The sequence below is a fragment of the Maylandia zebra genome, linkage group LG14 (genome assembly GCF_041146795.1).
Source record: "Maylandia zebra isolate NMK-2024a linkage group LG14, Mzebra_GT3a, whole genome shotgun sequence".
In the NCBI taxonomy this organism is placed as follows: Eukaryota; Metazoa; Chordata; class Actinopteri; order Cichliformes; family Cichlidae; genus Maylandia; species Maylandia zebra.
In genome coordinates this window covers 24,004,378-24,024,114 of record NC_135180.1, presented here as the reverse complement: position 1 = coordinate 24,024,114, position 19,737 = coordinate 24,004,378, and the positions used below count along the sequence as shown (strand labels likewise).

At 41.1% G+C, this 19,737-nt stretch overlaps 1 protein-coding gene across 1 annotated transcript; it reads right to left on the bottom strand.

Annotated features, from left to right (window-relative positions):
* Positions 1–1,631: 1,631 nt before the first annotated feature.
* Positions 1,632–19,231, bottom strand: itpkcb (inositol-trisphosphate 3-kinase Cb). Its single transcript, XM_004543623.5, has 8 exons — positions 18,776–19,231; positions 15,004–16,337; positions 6,004–6,103; positions 5,518–5,731; positions 5,134–5,338; positions 4,522–4,623; positions 3,954–4,025; positions 1,632–3,833 (listed from the first exon to the last, which is right to left on the bottom strand). Exons 2-8 carry the CDS (start codon positions 16,165–16,167, stop codon positions 3,624–3,626), a joined length of 2,067 nt encoding a protein of 688 aa, XP_004543680.1. The 5' UTR covers positions 16,168–16,337; positions 18,776–19,231; the 3' UTR covers positions 1,632–3,623.
* Between the last annotated feature and the right edge of the window lie 506 nt (positions 19,232–19,737).

Here is a 19,737-nt window from a genome sequence, read left to right as displayed (position 1 = left end):
ATATATATATATATATATATATATATATATATATATATATATATGTGTCTCATGCTGCCGCTTATTATCACATTTATTTGCACAGTATAGGCGGCTTTAAAAACATTTTGACAGAAAATATTGGAAGGAGCAGGATGGGCATGTCGGGGGAAATTCCTCCTGACAGTGATAACAGTGAGTGAGGTGAAAAACCCCCCACTTTAAACAGGAGTGGAGAAATAGGGTTTCAAATGTTGCTTTTCTGGCTGCTGTTGAGCTTGTTTAAACACTGCTAAATCAAACAGGTTTACTTTTCTGTCATTCAAATGAATGCTTTTATGGAGCAGAGAGCATAGAAAATATGTCAGGCGATAAAAGCCTGTGCTGGTTGTTGCAGTGTTTTTGTCAGGCGCTGAAAACATACTTCTAGTTGTGCAGGTCCTCAATCATCCACATCACGGTAGTTTTAACCGCTTCAATTGAAGGCAGTTCAAAGAATTTATATCTTGACTCATGTAGCAGTGACGCGTGATTACAGGGTGAGTTAAAGACCGCCTCCACGGTAAAAACCACACTGAAGACATACTGAATACCCGAGACTCCTCATTAGCCTTTAGAACTGAAAAAGCCTTTCAGTTAGGAGGTGAAACATCTATAAGAGCCATAAATGTTCAGTTTCCTTCAACTCAAATCCTACAGACACTACAGGATACATGCTGGCTTCAACCCGTAACTCACACTGGCCATTAACGTGTGACAAGATCAGAAGACTTGTTGATTTTGCAATGCCGTCAGAATTTTGTGTAACTGGTGTGTGAAATCATGGTTTTCGCTCTAATTTTGAACCATTGTTGTACAAAAAAAAAAAGAAAGACGCGGAAGTCATTTTGATCATGCACTCTTAAAATGTGTGAGTAGACAAATGAATGTGAACAGCCCATCAGTTTCCATGGGCTCAAAGACAATCAGATAAACTAAGATAATTATAAAATCTGCTCCGATGAACCTCATTTGCAGTTGGCGACTGCATGAAGCCTGGCTGGATGTTATGAAATGCTTTATTTCCTCCCTGCAGGCCCGTTACCAAGTAAAAATCCGGCTTAGTTAAATAATTGTGACTAACCCATTTATAAGCTTACAGTTTGTCCCCCTTAAGAAGCTTGTAGGTTGTTTATGAAGCACCAGTTTTGCAGCGTTTGGCTGAATTTGAGCAGAAGTCATGCACACTTCAGAAGTCGTCCTGCTGCTTCTGTCAGCAGTCACACCATCGATACGCCCATACTATAACAGCGCCTCCAGCATGTTTGACAGATGATGGAAATCGCAAGCCATTCCTCAGCGCTGAGGCATAGTATGACCTCTAAATCATGCAAGTTCATCTAAATGTGAAATTTCTACAGCCAAAATGATAAACTAGCACTTTGATTCCTAATTTACTTATAAAAATTAAAAAAAAAAAAGAAGCTTCTGTCACATCTACATAATTTCCTTTGGGATTATAAAAGTATTTTGATTCTGATCTTCATTAAGGTGGTTTTCTTGTCTCTGTACTTGTGGACTGCTAATTTTCTTATCAACCAAAAATAAATTGTCATCTAGTTTTTACACAAAGTTTCCACCATCTCAGTTTTCAGGGACAGTTCAACACAAAATGATTCATCTGGTTTTATTTAGAAACTTGTGATAAAAGGTCACAGCTGACTGAACAGGACATATTCTTACAGTAGTGTTAAATTTATAATTAAATGTTAGATCATCTTGATTCAGCGCTCTTTTACAAAAGTATATGATTTGGTGTGTGTGTGTTTGCACAAAGAACTGAAAAAAAATTACAATAAAAATCCCCCAAAACTCTGAAAACTCTCCACTTTCATTTTATTGTAATCCACGACCGTCTGGACAAAGCAGAGGTTTATAAACAGTTTCAATCAGTCCGTCTGTTCTTTCTGTGAAAAGCGCTGCCTTTGAAATACAAAATGTGGTCACGAATCCAGTTTTCTTGCTTACAAAGCAGCACCCTCTTTGAAAACCTGATAGTTTGACATTTTACAAATATAGAGACTTTCTGGGCAAAGGTTTTTAACACTTTGTAAACACTATACTATCCGTCTCTCCTGCCATGTTTACCCTTCGGAGATGAAAAATCTAAACTCCTGAATTCAAATTCCAATCTTGTTAAGTCACGCGTTCACAGCACTTGTGTGGGAAATGTTCGTGCCGAGTTAACCACACGCCCACACCCCCACCCACCTAAACAGTGCTGCCTGACACTGTCAAAGGAAGACTGGACACTTGACGTTCACCAATGCGTTACATTCCCGTCGGGATCTGATGCACATGCTCACAAGCACGGCCTGCACGTATAACAGTGTCGCTTCTTTGTAAACTTTCAATGTTGCATACAAAAATGTAAATACCCACATTCCTCCTGTCTATCCTAGCTTAATTATGTTTACAGCGGTGTCCTTTAACCTCTGTTTTACTCAGACACCCGTCATCGCTCATACACAGATTTTATTTTTATTTTTTTTGGGTTTTGAGTTTGTGTGTAAGTCAGAGCCCACACGAACTGATCAGATTAATCGGGTAATTCCAGTTTCACAGACTAAAGCAACACTGATCAGCGAATCGAGATAACAGGCAGAAATATTTACGTTGAACAGTAAACCCAATACTTAAACCTCTGCTGGAGACGCACAGACATGTTTTGTTCAATGGCTTTGTGAGAATCCATAGTGCAACAAACTTCAGACAAACAAGGCTGTCGAGCTTCTTACTAAAAATCACTGCATTTTCATACAAAAGTCCAATTAAGAAAAAAAACTTTCTGTTTCCAAGAAAAGTTAAAACTGTGGGATTTCAATGTAAATCGATTCATACTTGGGTGAACTCTTTTGGAAGTAAAATAGCACGAGTCCACTGCAAGTGGAATGATCAGATAGCTCAGTTTCTTTTTTAAAAAAGCCAGGCACAGAAATCATACAAACACAGTAAGAAGGCTATACCAAGGCAGGAAAAAACAAAACAAAGTTAAATTAAACTGTATTTACATGCTGAGTTAGTTAACACGTGGTCTGACCACTGCTTTTAGTGTTGCTGTATACTTAGTCATCAAAAGTGGTCCATGATGAAAAAAAAAAACAAAAATCCAACACTCCTCAGAGGCTCGTTTAAAAAAAAACAAACAAACAACAAAAACAAAAACACGCTCCTGTTGGTCAAGATCACGGCTGAGGAGGTGGCTGCTCTGGCCACCTCTCGCCAACAGAGGGAGCTGTGAGGAGGAGCGAGATGAGTCTCTGCAATAAAAAGTGACTGCTAAAGGTCCATGAGTGCAGAGGCCTGTACTCTCAGAAAATAAACCACAGCCCAAGTAAAACAAAACAAAGTTACAATTGTGCTTTAAATTTAACAGCTCGTGTCATCCGCCCCCTTATTCCACATAATGCATAACGTTAACCTTTTGGCATATTCCACTTCACCCGCCCTTCTCACACTGGTACAAGTTGATAAAGTCACTTGGTGTGAGCCCTGAAAGGAGTAACTGAAGTGGTGGCCCTCTGTTAGCCATTCCTCTGTCACTCTTAGTTTGTATAATCTTCTTCAACATCCCATCAGTCTCTTACTGCAGTCCTGTGTCTCGCTCAAGGAGTCTCCGGGAGCATGGTGCTGAAGATGTCTATGAGGTTGTCCAGTCCCCACAGGTAGCCGTCCTCCCTGTTGCCCTCCACCCAGGGAGTCCTGTGGTCGAGAGTTTGAGGTGTCTGCAAGGGGACCGTTTTTCCAAAGTCGATCATCCAGACTTTCGCTTTTCCTGAGGCGTCGTGCACAAACAGAAGAGAGCTGCCCACAACCTGCAATCGATAAACCAGCAAGACCAGTGAGTTTAAGTATGCAGCGCTGATGGGATTGTAACAAATCAGCAACACAGACAACAGGTCTGTTAGAAGAAGTCAGAACGGAGTCCGTCTCACCTCGTGTGTCCTGAAGAACTGTGACTGCTCCAGGGCTGAGCGTAGTTCCTCCAACCGCTGCAGGTAGAGTTTCTGAGGAAAACAGAAAAAAAGGACACAGAAACTGAGACTGTGGGAATTTGCAAATTGGAGCCAAAAAACCCAAACAAAACACTTTTTGTTCTTCTTTCTTATTTAAAGGTAAGTGTAAAACCTTACATCCTTGTTTGATGCAGGTGCTACCGCGTGAAACAAGGATGTAAGTCCTGTATAGAGTGAGCACAGTGCAGACCCGAGAAGCGGTGGAGCATAAAGCAGCATCTCTAAGATTTACTAATGAACATGCCACATCTGGTTGTCTTATTTGTACAAATCTAAGAACAAAGTAACAGCTTGTTGTCTGTGTGTCTGATGCGAGTCAGTGAGAGACTCCTCTAAATAACAGAACAACCTATTAGTGACCTACAGAGGAGCTAACAAAGCCACGATAGCCGTTTCCTCTTCTCACCGGCCGAGTTAAACTAAGCAGCTGCTGATTCCTGCTTTTTGCTTTTTTGCATTTACAAAACATAACAATTGAACAACATACCAGAATCTGAGTGTTGCCATCGACAAAGTCCTCCAAGGCCTGCATCACTTGCTCTCTGTGTTTTGTCTTCTTAAAGTTGGTGTTGCAGGTTCCATCAGCTCTCTATATAGAAAAAAAGGAAACCATCAAAAATGTCATAATGACTCACTTCAGCTTATACATGCCGATTCACGCTACTATCTGGATAACAGAAGGTTTTAACAGTTGTGTTTTGTTGAGGTTCGAGGTGGAAACAAATGGCTCTAAATAAATTCCACAGTCACAGAACTCGTTCAACTGGAAAATACAGCTGCAGCGAGCCTTTAATACACTGCGTGTCATCACATTTTTTCTTTAGTCTCTGAGTAGCATGCAAATTCACTATTGGCACAAACTGATAACCAGCCTCGGATTTATTTTCGAAAGAACAAACAGTCCCCCTAATGACTGCATGTTAACCAACCACATTTTCCATTTCACCCCAGTGCACGTGGTCTGTCTTGTGAACAAACTGATAAGTGTTTACTCCCACTGATTGGTTTACGTCTTTGCAGCAACAAGCACAGCTGTTTATTCTCTTGAAGCTGAGGTCTTCAGGCTAGATGTGTTTGTGTGTTCAGCATGACCTCATACCTTAATGCCTTCGATCCGGAAGCCCAGGGTGGCGGTGGAGCTAAGTGTCTCCCTCCACTGCATGTACCGCGGTTTGAGGACACCCTGCTTGGCCCGTTCCTCCTCTGTTGGAGCCCCGGGGTCCACGGCAATCATTTTGTCGTACATGTCCTTCCTCAAACGTGGACGCTCCCTGGCTTTTGTCAGCTCCTCCTCCAAGTAAGTCCTGAGAGTTTGGGTTAGATTTAAATGTTTGCACAGCCTTCATTCTACATACACGATTCAAGAGTAAATGTGCGTGAAGGTAAACTCTCAAGAATCATTTTGCCTTCCTAAGGCACAAGCTGTTTTTGGAAAAATGCTTTTTACACAAATACACTCTCTTTGTCACGTGCCAAGTCTTACCTGCTGCCCATTTTGCAGTCCATGATGGAAGGCGAGTCAAAGTCAGCCAGCAGGTCATCCATCAGGTTGTAGTCATGGTCGTCTTTTTGTACTATGCCGTAATATCCGGGCACGTAGGGGCGCAGAGAGTCCGTCATTAGCTTCTGCAGGCACTGCTGCTCACACTCACAGTATCGCTTCAACAAACGCCCGTACTCCCCAGCCTGGAAGTTACCTTGGAGAAAGATAGGGAAAGAAAATTAATGACGCATGAGACAGAAAGATCAGAAACTACAACATGTCTGTGCATTTTTGTTTGTCTGCAGATCTGAAAAAAGGCGTACAAGTGAGCAGGATAGAGCCGGCACTGTTGCCCTTAAACTTTATGCTTGCCAGCCTTTCAGTAGATACGACAGTAGCATAAATCTTTTGTTCTTTTCTTAGAAGGAACCTCCATATAAATGCATCTGATATGCAGGTGTACAAATATCCTGCATTTACACATACCTGCATGGCCAGCAAGCTGCACCCATGGGTAACGCTTCTTGAAGGACACGACAAAGGGGGACCAGTGAACCATGGTCTTCAGCTTGTGCCAGGACTTACTCTGAAAGATGAAAAAAAACAATAGAGGGTTTCATCGCCTTGTTTTTTAAAAAAGCATGGGCGGTCACACACATAATAAATCTGAAGCTCTGACTAATCAGAAAAGGAGCTTTCTTTCCTGGACAAACAGTACTGAGCTGAGTGCAGGCCAAAAGACTGATTACTCATTAAAAGGAAAACCCAACCTGTACTGTCCTCATACCCACACAAACATATCAGTAGACATTGGACAGACCCTCCCCTGCAGCCAAGGCCAGGTGTGCCGCATACACGACAAAGCCCATTCATAAAACATTTACCAAAACCTCCGCTGTGGTGTCGTAAAACAGAACCTCCGTGTTTGCGAGCTTGTGGGCCTGTGTGTGGGTTACAGTAATCTGTGTTGGGAAACAGTAGAACAAGGACACTGTGCAACAGCCGCTTTGACGCAAGTAGTTAGAGAGGCGCCTGGTACTGATTGATTAGAACATGTGTGTGGGAAATCACAACAAACGGACAGCCAGTTCTGGGTGTGTGTGTGTGTGTGTGTGTGTGTGTGTGTGTGTGTGTGTGTTTTTTACATTTCAGCTGATTAAGTCCTAAAATGCTTCTATGCACCAAACCGGTTTAAAGCACAGAGACAATTAGGTTAAAGGAGCAGAAAGAAAATTAGCACTGGGCAACAAAACCGGTTTCTGCGAGTAATAAAATGCAAGAGGCCATAACCATAAAAGTTATCTTTTTACAACTAAATTATTTCTCTCTGTATGCGTGTGAGAGAGAGATTGCTCTTCCCTTTGCTCTGCATTCCTTCCCCCCGCTGCTCTTGGAAACTGTCACAGTAAAACAGTCTTAATCCAGGAACATAAACACACTGGAAACACTGCGTATGCGTTTACCTCAAATGAAGAAGAAGAAGGGGGGAAAAAATGCTTCAAGTTTAAACTGTTCGCAACAGTTTGAAAGCCTTAAAAACACTTTTTAGTTGAAGGAGAAGGAGCAGTTTTACGTATCGGGATGAAACTTTCCAAAGGGTTTTACTTTAATTGTGGATTATTTATTCTGGTATATTAGTGCGATAACTTGAATCAAACATGTAAGTTTGTAACCATTCTAAGAACTAGAATGAGTGTGCATTTAAATCTTTTATCATCAGTTTCTCAACCTCAGATCCCAGGATGGATAACAGGTTTAATCTTAACATGAGATGGCACGAAGCCTACAATAAAAAGAAATTCTGCTTAAAACAGAGAGCAGGTCACTACCAGGATTTTTAGCAAGAGGCCGAAGGTGAAGAGAGTCAACGAGAGACGGCTGTGGACTTAATCTTAAACGACACCCACAGATTCACCTTACTCTAACCTCAGCCTCGTCTGGGTGAAGAACAGCACTTCACCACATGTGACGTAAACGACTGAATTTTCAACATGACAAAAATTCCTCTTGCTCACTTAACTGAGCAAACCACACCTTCATTTGACCCACAGACAAACACTAATAGATGTGCAGGATCACAGTGATGAAACACTTCTATTATCTATTTTCTCTTTTCTCTCTTACTAGCCTGCTTATTTCCACTGCCTGTTGACACCCCATACAGTCTCTCAGGATCTGTTTGAGCTGATCTTTACCTTAACCGAAATCTCTGATTAGACTTCAAATAAATACAAATATCTCAGCCTATTCAGCAAAACTCCTCTTCTCTTTATTTGCAAAAAGAACGGTTATATTCAAACTCAAAGGGAAAATATCCAAATGAACCCACAACAAAAGCCAGCGACATTTCAACTTTCCACTCAGGCAAGAAAACTGTCACCAGAGACTCTAGAAAGACTCTTAAAATTCCCAAAACATGCTCGACCTTTATTTAAACATTTTTAGTTTACAGTTGAATATTTGACTAGATTTCCTGCCAGCTGTAACGACGTGCTGTGATTACTGATCACAGATAAATATTAGTTTTCTGAATGCACAAGTCCAGAAATACCATCCACCTGTGGCCCAAACAGAATCTGTTTACTTATCAAATCTTTTACTTCTTCTCCTCACTAATATTTAGTCATTACCAGCATCTGTTTCCATCTGAAGACCAGTTCAGTGACAGAAGGCCTGAGCGGGGAGAAACGTGATGCTTCAGCCTCTCTTCTTTCACTTTCCTCGTCCAGGTCAGGCTCTCTGATGGCCCTATGCTGACAGCTTAATGTGCTGCCTCTGTGGAGCTGAATGCACCTCCTTAACAGCAGATGCACTGCCAAATACTAATGCTGCTAATATTCTTGTGGACATTAAGGCGTTCTTAAAAGGGTGGTTTGATAAATGTTCAGAAGCCCATCAAAGAGCACATAAAGAGCTTTCGACGTTTCAGCTTAAAGCGAAGAAGCCGTCCCACACACACACAAACACGTTTTAAATGCTGAGGTCACATTTCACCCCACACAGTCAAACCCTCGCCATCTCCACTTTCTTTTATATAACTCATGAAAACTGTACACATAACACAAACATACAAAGTTATCATATCAACCCCCATTTGAGGTTATTTTTAATTTTTTTCTTTGAAACAGACAGAGATCCCTTGCTTTTACCACTTTCTTTTTTTTCCCCCTGTAGTGCTCCCATCCCTTTTTCATATTTCCTAGACCTATGGGATCCAATTCCAGGAATGTCACCGGCCCTAACACTTCCCAGCACAGCAGACAATGACAACAATGGCGCTGCTAAGAGACGTTACAAGGGCCATGAATGTTCTGCTTTAGATGTGTAAAGTATGCATCCAAGACGAGGAAGGTGTTTCACTGCCACTTCAGTAGCCCTTTAGTGGCAATTTTCCAGCATATAAAAGAAATAAGTGCCCACTAAAGAAGACTCACCAGTTAACAAGGTTTTTTTTTTTTAATTACTCAAAAATTAAAACACATCTTTGCTTGTAAAATTGTCAAAAAAATAACACGAGTAATGTAACAGACTCTTTGCCTTGAAATATATGTAGACCATTTGTGGCCATGTGCATAGCCGCCACCAAAGGCCACTGTGGTCAGGAGAAAAAGACCCATCTTCAATAATTATAGCCCATAATGAGGCCTGTAATGATCAGCTGGGTAAAACAAGTTGTGGGAGCTACTTCAACTTTTGGTGCTATTAAATTATAATGTTAATATTTAGTACACCTTTCCAAAACCTTACTTTTTAGCTGTTATAGCAGCACTTGGTGTACAGCATGGTGAGCCTGCTGCTACTGGCTTACTGGCTTCTTAACCCAGATACAGTTCTTTGTGGCTGAACGCGAGCCAGATAGCCCTCATATGCTGTAACAGCTACAACAGCAATCTTTTTTTAATTTCTATTTGAATACCCAAGTCTCTTTGATACAATCTCCCCTTATATCATGTTTCTGAGGAAGCATGACATCAGCGTACATTTATAACAGTGGCTGAGGTAGGTTAAATTTGAATCAGTATCTCTGCTCTCTCAATAATTATTTTTGGACCCTTTTCTTACCTGGCAAACGGAGCAGTAGCGGAGGAGGAGGCAGGTGCCGACACAGATACACACGACCCCGGAGACGACACGAGAACGCAACCAACACAAAATGCCCCCCGCCATCAGGACAGGGTCTCTTAAATCAAACGTCAGGGACGCGTGCCTCCCTGTGGGCGTGAGATCCTTCACAGTCATCTATAACGTCCTTTAACTCAGTCCACTGTCTGCTCGGTCTTCCTCTGGTAAATCACCTTTAGTCAAGTTGTCAATTTTTGGTGTTTGTTTGTCTCCTTTATCGCCCGATAAATAATCACTCGTGCGTCTCTACAACCTCCTTTTTGTCACTCTAATTCACAATTTGCACCATTGCAGAATTTTAGTACTCCACCCTTTGATTTCTTCACGCTTTCTCAATTTCTTTGTTGCCGTCATCAAACATATCCACCAAGTGTCCTAAGGCTGTCCCTTTTCTGGCTCTCGCCACTTTCTGCCTGTTTGAACTAGTCCTGTTACTCGCAGTTCATCCCTGAAATCATTCACCCCGTCTCCCCGAAGGCGCAAATCCCCCACTCTGCGAGCCGTCTTCGCTTTCTCCCAGTGTAAACCTTTGTTTCTCTCCTGTCTCACTCTCTCATCCTCTAATCCCCTCTGGGCCTATCCTGAGCCTCATGCTTAGCAAATCTCCTGCCAGATTCAGTGCAGGTGGGGGTAGAGCCAACAAACATTTCCATATAGTCCCACAGCTCCTCTTTTGTCTGCATGATGAGGTCTTGACTACTATGTGGCCTACGGAGTTGTGCGTTTGTGCACGGGGACAAAACTAAACCTGTCAAGCGACAGTCAGCTACAAGAGTGACACCATACTGTATGCAAACCCGAACCGTGTTTTCAGGTACTCTTAGAGACCTTTTCTCAAAACTACTTTATATAAACCACATCCCTTTCCCTTCACTCAAGTCTTCAGAGCTCATGAAGCTCCACTGTGGTGGGCCAGTGAACGCACAGAAGATGGCACCGGCTTCAACCTCCGCCTGAAAACCATCTGCAGAAAACAGACTCACATGTCTCTTTTATCTGATAATATTTGAAATGTTTATTTGCATGTGCCAGAAACACGGTATTACGTCATCAGCTGATATCACTGACAAATGAAAATACATTTGGTATTTGCTGGATTTGCTACTTTTTCCCTTTAATATCACCGTTTCCTGAATACTTGGAAGTATTCGACCTCTTATACCTACATTACATCTCAGTGTGTTGTTTAATGATTTTCCACTAACGACCGATTCTATTTGCGGAGCACATTTAACTATAAAAACATTATTTTGGCAACTCTTATTTACATAAAATCTGATATAGTTCCAGTGAAACCTTGAGCTAAGAAAAGCAGCTCACTTTCCAGCTCGCATATTAAGTATTTAACTTTCAGATTTATGAGTGAAGGACTCCTTATATGGAACTGTCATTTTTGGTAACATCTTTCTTCAGTAAAAAATGAGCAATATCTCACTTGGGAGTCCATTAAATGTATTGGCTGGTTAAGTCGGCTTTTTGCTTGTACTTTACAAACCACACTAAAAGTTTGTGTTTGTGCATCAAGTCATAATAACAAAATTACTTATTTATACACATGAGGACATGTGTGGGGGTTATGGCATATATGAGCAAAATTTGATTTGCTGGTTTAGAAAGGATCAATGACAGCGTTCTACCTTTTATGACAGGAGGTTAAGTCTCACTGCTTTCCAGGTTTTGGATTTTTTTTGTGATCCAGTATTGTGTTCTTTAACTGTATGCACGTCTTTTAATTTTATGTAATGAAGGAAATGATGATCCCCCACCCCACCCCCTCCAAACGCTGTGAGTACTTTTACTCAAAAGCTGTTGGTCTTGTTTTTTTGTTTGTCTTTTGTTTGTTTGTTAAAAACGGGGCAGTGTACAGTGTACATTGTCCATAGTGTGAATGTGCCAGATGAAGTCATACAGGCTCATTTTCATATCTTGTCCCTGGGAGATTGATGGAAATAATAGACAGTAATAGGAAAAACAAAAGTGCAGAAGCACGTATTCAAAGATAAGATCCGGAGCATAACCATATAACATTAAAAATGTCACACATTGCAAAAACTAAAGCACATGCGCACAGTTACAAAAACAGAACAGCGACCTAAAAAATACTCCAGAGACAACATGTTTAATGATCCAGCTAGGCACAGTTTTATAGGTGTGATATAGGGTTAAGAGATATGATGCTCTTTACTTCCTTAATAGATTGTTGATAAGAAACAGCCAACGTTCCAAAAGCAAATGATTTGCTTGGAAGTAATGGAGAATTTTTACTCGAGGCGTTGATACTCTGAATCTGGTGCTTCCTGCACCACTGGATTTTATTTCATTGTGGGCGTTACGTCTTAACCTGATACATCTTGTATCAGGTAATTCTGTGTTGTGCACATAAATACATAAAAGCGAAGCTAACTTTTAACTAACGTGGACTTTCCTGTATCGTGGATTTTGTGTATAAGTGCTGTGGGAGTGATGTGTGGGACGGAAAACAAGTCTGCAATTGTGGCTCATGAGTGAATAAGCATGCATAAATAAGAATAATCATCAAGTGTAGGCTACGTGTTCAAAGTTTCGTTGCATCTTTTTCATCTGTGCGCGCTCCTTCTTTTGTCTGCTTACTCTAATTTTCCTCTTGTTTTCCGTTCCACTGTATGTTTCACAGTGTGTTAAGAGGAAAATATTAAGCCTTTTTAAATAAGTGCAGGCAAACTGTAGAGGGAGAAAGAGTGTCTCACATGGAAGACATGATCATGCAAAAATATCGGCGCTGCTGTGCACAGCAGACGTTGGCAGGAATTTATATCTTATAGCATTCAAATGTCAGGGACAGAGTAGACACTGTTGGTGGAGCGAACAACACAAGGAGAGAAAAAAAAACACCATATATGGCAAAGACGTTGCCTAGCAACCGGCTCAGCCTTCAGCCCAATTTTCCATGACACACAATGAACTCTGAATGCAAGACGGCATCGCTCTGTGTGTGTGTGTGTGTGTCTGTGTGCGTGCATGCGCGAACAAGTATCTGCTCACGTCACCTCATGAAGAAAATGTTAGGTTTGTTTGTGAGCTGACGGCACGGCCACACACACTCCCTCTTTCTATTAATTACAACAAACAAAAGCGTTTTCCACACAGCTGCACATATGACAAAACATGCCCATTAAAACCAGCTCTTATCAGAAACCACAGGCCAGCGTCATCCTGTTTGTTACAACACCTCAAGTGCAACTACTCAGGTTGCTCACTTCCTGCGTGTTGTTATAATAGCCAGGAAATTACACTGTCCGCTGTCCTGTTCACTCAAAACATGCAATATGTGAATCAATATGTTTGCAGAAATGTGTATCTGAACATGACAGAGGTATTTTATGGACTTTACACTAAACGAATGACTGACAAAGGGGACGGTAAACATGAGGGGGTATTATAAATTATAGGCGTTTTATTTTTTATAATTTTCAAGCAAAAACTCTTCGTTTTTCCTTTTTGAATGCGAGGATTTAAAGTGTTTCTGTTTTATAGCACTGCTTGCATGTTAAGACTGCAGAACATAGAAAAACAAACATCTGAAGATACCACACTGGCTTCTTAGAAGAGATTAAGGTGTGGTTTTTCTCATTTTTTTGTGATGTTTTACATTTGAAACAAGTCGAAAGAATGTTTGATCTCAACTAAAGCTGCGACAGTAACAGACAAACTTCTGTGGATAAAATGTTCATCTTTCAGTTGATTGAGATCACTAGATGGGTGGACTCGATATGGATGTTATTTTTATACTTAATCTAATTAAGCCATCGTGACACGAGTTATATTAAGTTTTTGCTGAACTTTGTTTTGTAAAATCATGCATGAAGGAAGAAAGCTGCCCACACTGTCTTTATTTTGACATTTAGATCCTCACTCACAGGAATAATCAAATCATTAAACATCAACTGGAGCTTGTCTCCACCTCACGGTGGTCTCAAGAGGCCTGTGTTTGGTGCAGCTCTTTGAGAAGGACTAAACAATTTGGAGAAAAGCAAAAGTAATATATGTTAAAGAGGAGACTCTGGGGTGGTCTAATGTATGACCGTGAATTTCAAAGTGCATCAATTTTCATGGGTGACGCATTTCTCAATCTTTCCTGATCTATGAAAATGAATAAATAAATTAAAAGGGTGGGTTTTCCGCCACATCCACCAGAAGATCATTATGTCCTGGGCATCGCAGTATGAATCACAACACTGACAGCTGAAAATCTTTCTTGGTAATGTGGCCCTGCATGAAAACCTGGACATTCAGCATTCACAGAGCTACCGTGATGATAAGAAGATACTGATAGACACATCCTGTTTTTAAAGCATTCCATGCATGGTAGTCAACAGTGCATCAAAGCTTCCTGATACCGGAGGAAATCATCACAACTTCCTACTAAACTTTAAGCTACTTCTCCCGGACGGAGGAGAGGAAAATCTGTAAGCCTCTTGGGGCTGCAGGCTAAGCTCTCTAATAACGAAGGCTGGTCACAGCTCAAAGTGCTGACTGTAAACGAATGACGAGCAGTTAAGAAATGCATTCAAACAATGTTTAAATGGTCCTCAGGCTGAGCTCATCAAAGCCATGCGATCATGTGGCATGGGTGATGGAAGGACACAGAAGTGGGGGCTGGCAATAATAACCATTTTCCTCTCCTTTGGGTTTAAATTTGTTACAGTCATGTTTCATTATCAGGGCAGTGTGAGTCAAAGCCTTCTACCACACATGACACACATTAGATCAAAAGTCTCTCCTGAATGAATGGGCCCTTTTCCCCTCATTTGCACCACAGCAGCTGAAAAATCTCCACCTCCTGACAAATAATGACCTTTTATTATCAACGTGACACATATTAAACAAATTTCTTTCCTTGACTGTCTTTATAGCACCAGCAGTGACTGACACACCTGCTCTCACACACTGTTTACATTTGATGACAAAATAAAGTGTTTGTGGTTGAGGTTGACACAGGACTCAGGAATGTTTACTGTACATTTCCTATGCAGGGTGTGTGTACTACATTTTAATATCTAATACCTAGTCAGTTACCGACTTGTATCATTTTCTTTTTGATTGATTTTCATTTTACAATGAGTTCCAGTGTGGTCACACCTAACAACATGTTTGTTTATGGAAAGAATAGCTTCAAATACTGTAATGCCATCATATATGGTCAATTGCACAATATTTGCATTACTCATTTTTTGGTAGCTTTGGTAGTAAGACCAGTTTATGGTTTCTTGTCAGAGTCCAGCTGAAGGTCTTTTAAAATATTTATGAAGAATATATTGCAAGCAACTGAACAGAAAACTTTATAAAAGTTGTCTGTTGCGGAAGAAGACTTGAATAGACACTCACCCCCGTCCCATCCTCCGGACTGCACAGAGACCGGCTGGACTCGATGTCGCTGCCTGTGAAGTCGTCCTCTGACTCCTCGAAGGACGAGGCGGAGGACAGGCCGATGGAAGAGGAGTTGGACAGCTTCCTGGGGGACCGCATCAGAGCGGGAGACCCTCCGCAGCCGCTGTCCGAGCAGGGGGACTCGTCGTCCGGTTGAGGCTCCAGACAGCCGGTGTTGGGCTCCATTCTCAGCAGGTTCGATGCGACCTGTGAGCGGTTCGGACTGGGGTCTCTGGTTATGATGAGCTTGGGTATGGTTCCTGGGAAACTTTGGCCTCCTGGTGGACTCTGGCTGGTCTGATCAGAGTCCGTTTGGCTCTTTGTTTCAACCGGGCAGCTGCTGTTCAGTTTGCCGGTCGCTTTGGGTGTGCATGAAACGGTGCTACAGTCGGTTTTTGTCATTGTAGCCTCGGCTTGATCGTCCCTAATTGAAAGTCCACAGTCCAAAAGTTGATCCGAGGCCAAACTAGACAAAATCCCCTCAGTGTCCGGGTCAGAGGTCTTCAGAGGGGGTGAGTTGGATGAACGCGTGCTATTTCCAGTTAATACTCGATCCTGAGACACAATGGGATCGTGGTTGCTTCCCCCCAGTGGCTTATCTTCCATGGCCCTCGTCTGGGGATCCGAGGCATTGTTCTTTCGCACGGGTTTCGGCTCCTCGCAGCCCGCGCCGCTGACTTCACAGCTCTTACTTTCCAAGCCTGGTGCATCGGATGAACCAGCGGTTGCTTCACGGTTCACGACGTGCTGTGTCGGTTCAGTATTTCCATCTAGCCCGGATGGCGTGTCAAAACAACCCGCGGCTGCTCGCTGTTCCCCAACCCCCGACACCACCTCGTCCCTCGGCAACTTTCCTACTCTGTGGCCGCGGCGCGTTGCTGGATCTCCAGCTGCGTTTCCGCCACCCAAATCCGCTTCCCCCTGACTAGAGTCTCGCTTTCTCCTTCCCAAATACGACAGCACTTTATTTTTCATCGGATTCCTGTTTAACTGGTCACTTTTCGATTTTTCTCCGCTCCCAGGTCTGCGGATACGAAGTCGACGGGCTGTCTCGCCCGCTTTCCATTTCGCTCTGCCACGGGTGGCAGTGCTGTGCGATAGAGCAGAGCGAGTTTGGCCCATCCTGCATGCCGTAATAGTAGCAGTGACCCAGACACACCCTCAAAGTATGATTTAGAAAACAGTCGAAACTACTTAGCCAGTGACTCCATCAAGCAACGGTAATCCATTAATCACACACTTCAGTTAGTGCTATTGATCAATCCCTGTTAATCATCTGGGATTATACTGATCTGTGGGAAAAAGCAGATGATGTGTGATTTAGTAAATAAAATTGCAAGGACAATAGACAAATAAAACCCTAAACCCTTACCTTACCTTACCTAAAGAGTCCCCGATGACACAATGATAATACAAAAACAAACGCACATTTAAACCAGCGCTTGATTCAAGAATGCCAACTCGTATGTGCTTAATCACCCTTAAAAGTCACATATTATTTCCAGACGACAGGACAGAAACTGTCAGATAAAGGCTCACTGGAAACTGCACTGGAGTATAATTACAGGAAAATATGACAAGAACAAAGATTTAAATATTACAGGGGGGGCTGATGTGGGGGAAAACTGTAAAAGTTTCACTGAGATTTAGTCAGTTTCACCATTAGTCACGTCTGTCTAATACTGCCCTCCTGTGTCTGGACACGATTCATTTGTCCCAGTAAGCTTCATTTAGACTGCTATCCTTATGTTTCTTTCAAAAAATAAAAATAAAAATAAAAAAAATTCCCCCAATAGGGAATAGTGGTCATATAACAAAGCATTGATATGTCTAAATTAGGAGTTTAAATAGTCAGCATTACATAATTTGGACATTTTTCAAGGCAAAGAACAATCACTTTAAATTAATATGTAAGAATTTGATTATTTAAGAAGACAAATGTTAAATGCTCATCGCTGCAACAGCAAATTCGCCCATATAGATGGTCTACTTTTATGACGTAACTTGTTTCCACTGGTTAAAGGGTTAAACTATTAAGATCCCTTCTAATTTTTATCTTTATTCATGGACTTTACAAGAGTACTTTTGTCTATTCTGATACAGCATGCAAAATAACCCACTTTTATCTTATACTGGGCCTTGGTGCTGCCTGTGAAGTCATTTACTATCTGAAACACTCATAGATCCACTTCCCCTCCTCTTTAATTCAGATTTCTTCTGATTTGCTGCCCCTCATAAATAAATTTAAAAAAAAAAAGTCTCACTACCTGTATAGAAAAGATGGAAGAAGGCAGCATGTCCTGCATACTTTGTAAAGGCCAGCAGAGGGCGACTCCTCTGATTTTTCTATATTTATTTTCAAGATAAGTTGGATACAATAAACACTTTATCCAATACTTGGGAAAATGTTTTGTTACAGCAGTTATTAATGTTATTTCTGATGTGTTGATGGTATTGGTTGGTAGTTTCAAGCCTTCTTGAGTTAAAGTCAAACTTGAATTTTTTGAAAATAATTATCTCCAATAAACGACTGTACAAGCTACCAGCCTACGGGGCTGCAGCCTCCTTTGGATTCTTCGCCTGATCCGCCTTGTTATCACGGTTAGTTTCAAACCACCAAGATGGCGACGGAAACAACGCTAGGCTCAGTGCTTCAAAATGAGAACTCATGAACAACAGGTGATGTCACTATGGCCATGTCCATCTTTTATGTACAGTGTACCAGCAGTTTGACGCTTCAGGCTGCTGGTAGGCTAACCCCACTTACTTAACTTTTGTTCCTTTGTTATTTTTTAATTTGATCATTCACTATATATAAATAATAGAAAACAAGAAAAAGCACAGGTTGTTCCCTTTAATAATGCATTTACAGTCGTTCTAGTCAGCTATGTCAAAACACAGGTTCAACTTCCTCTATCTGTTCATAGGAATTGCTGTTTTGCAACATTTCTCATGTAAATACAAAAGACAGTAGTGTTTAAAAAGGGTCAAATTATGACTTTTCCTCTATCAGAAAGCCGTTTAAAGCCTTTCCGACATTATAAATGAAACACGGTGAGGTAAAGTGATTGTTATTTGCTGTGACAGCTCAAAAGGAGTGCTTACAGGAAATGAGACAGCAAGGATAACAAAGGAAAATACAGCTCATACAGAACCACACAGTTCACTATATTCATAATCTAAATAATAACTAATCCTATATAATGACTCACGCTGGCCTGTATAACTGTGAATGTTGTGCCATCCGCAGGGGCTCATACAGTGACACATAGTTTATGGGAAGTTGATCATTTCAAAACAAGTCTTAAAAAAGCCCCCAACAAAATAAAATAAATTTAAAACAACAACAACACTCCCTTAAAATAGATCTCAGGGTGATAAATGGCAGTAAAGCACTGCCATCAAAACCACTCATCTGTTTGTTCAATCAGCAGCGTACACTTTGTGGCTAAAATGGAAAACACAGCCAATCTAAATGAAGAGACTTATCAGTAAGTCATTTGTTTAAAGGGCGGTTTAACACACACTTTCAATTTGAGCTTGGGCAGCACTAGTGCTTTTTAAAATCCTGATTTTAACTTGGCCCTAGATTAAAACGCGTACCAGTTTCCTGTGATCAAACAATAAGAAGAGACAAGTCTTATCTGCGCGTTTTCAGCCAAGCAAAACAACCAAACGGATAAAAAAAATAACACACACACATACACACAAAAACTTGAGCTAACCTTACCTGACTGATCCTGAAGTGCTCCTCCGATGGTATACAGTTAAAAATAGCTGACAGGGATGCAGAGGTTTTTAAAAACTTCTGGCAGGGCGTGAAAATGATGATGTGTCTGTGATCATGAGCTGTTCAGCTAGTGTGTGCGAATCGCTGCTGCACGAAGTGAAGTATCAGCATGTGGTTAAAGTAAAAGAGGAAGCGCTGGTAAAACGGAGGCAAGTGTCGTTAACTTTCAGGCTTAGTAACTTCCAGAGACACCTGAAGTGGCACAAGCTAACGAGCTTCCAAACGACAAGACGTAACGGCCACAAAAAAAACAAAAAAGAAACACGATTTAGCTCAGTTAAAAACCACAAGTACGGTAAATAAGAAAAGACCCAAGAAAAAGGCGACCAAACAAAATGTTGTCACCCAAAACAATCTTTATTATGTCTAAGAAAACGTCACAAACCTACTCAAAATGATCCGACGGTGGCCTACAGGTCATTTAATGGAGTTACCTTCAAGTGCACCACGAATTTTGGCTTTTTAGGCGCTAAAGAAAAACCGTTAGTAACCTTTACAATTGAGAAAGGTTAAAAAATTTTTTAGTCTGATAAATCAAAAGCGTAAACATCGTAACAGCAAGGTAGCTTAAAAAAATTATATTTGCATTTTTTTGTGTTTGATATTCAAGAAATACCAAAGTTGACCATCCAGAAATAATTTTGGATTTCTTACATTTAGAAGTATGGGATGGAAATTTGTTAATGCCCGTGATTTCTTTTTATCTATCTGTAAGTAAAAATGACAACTTAATATGCTGAAATTTCGATTTAATGACTAAAATTTGGAGTTTTCAGATGTAAATTGAAATCTTGAGATATTACCTCTTTTTTTTCTTTTTAGTGGTGAACTAGCAGTGTGCGATACTGAAAAAATTGGTATTGATGATACCAAATAAATACAAGGCCATCATTGCCGATACC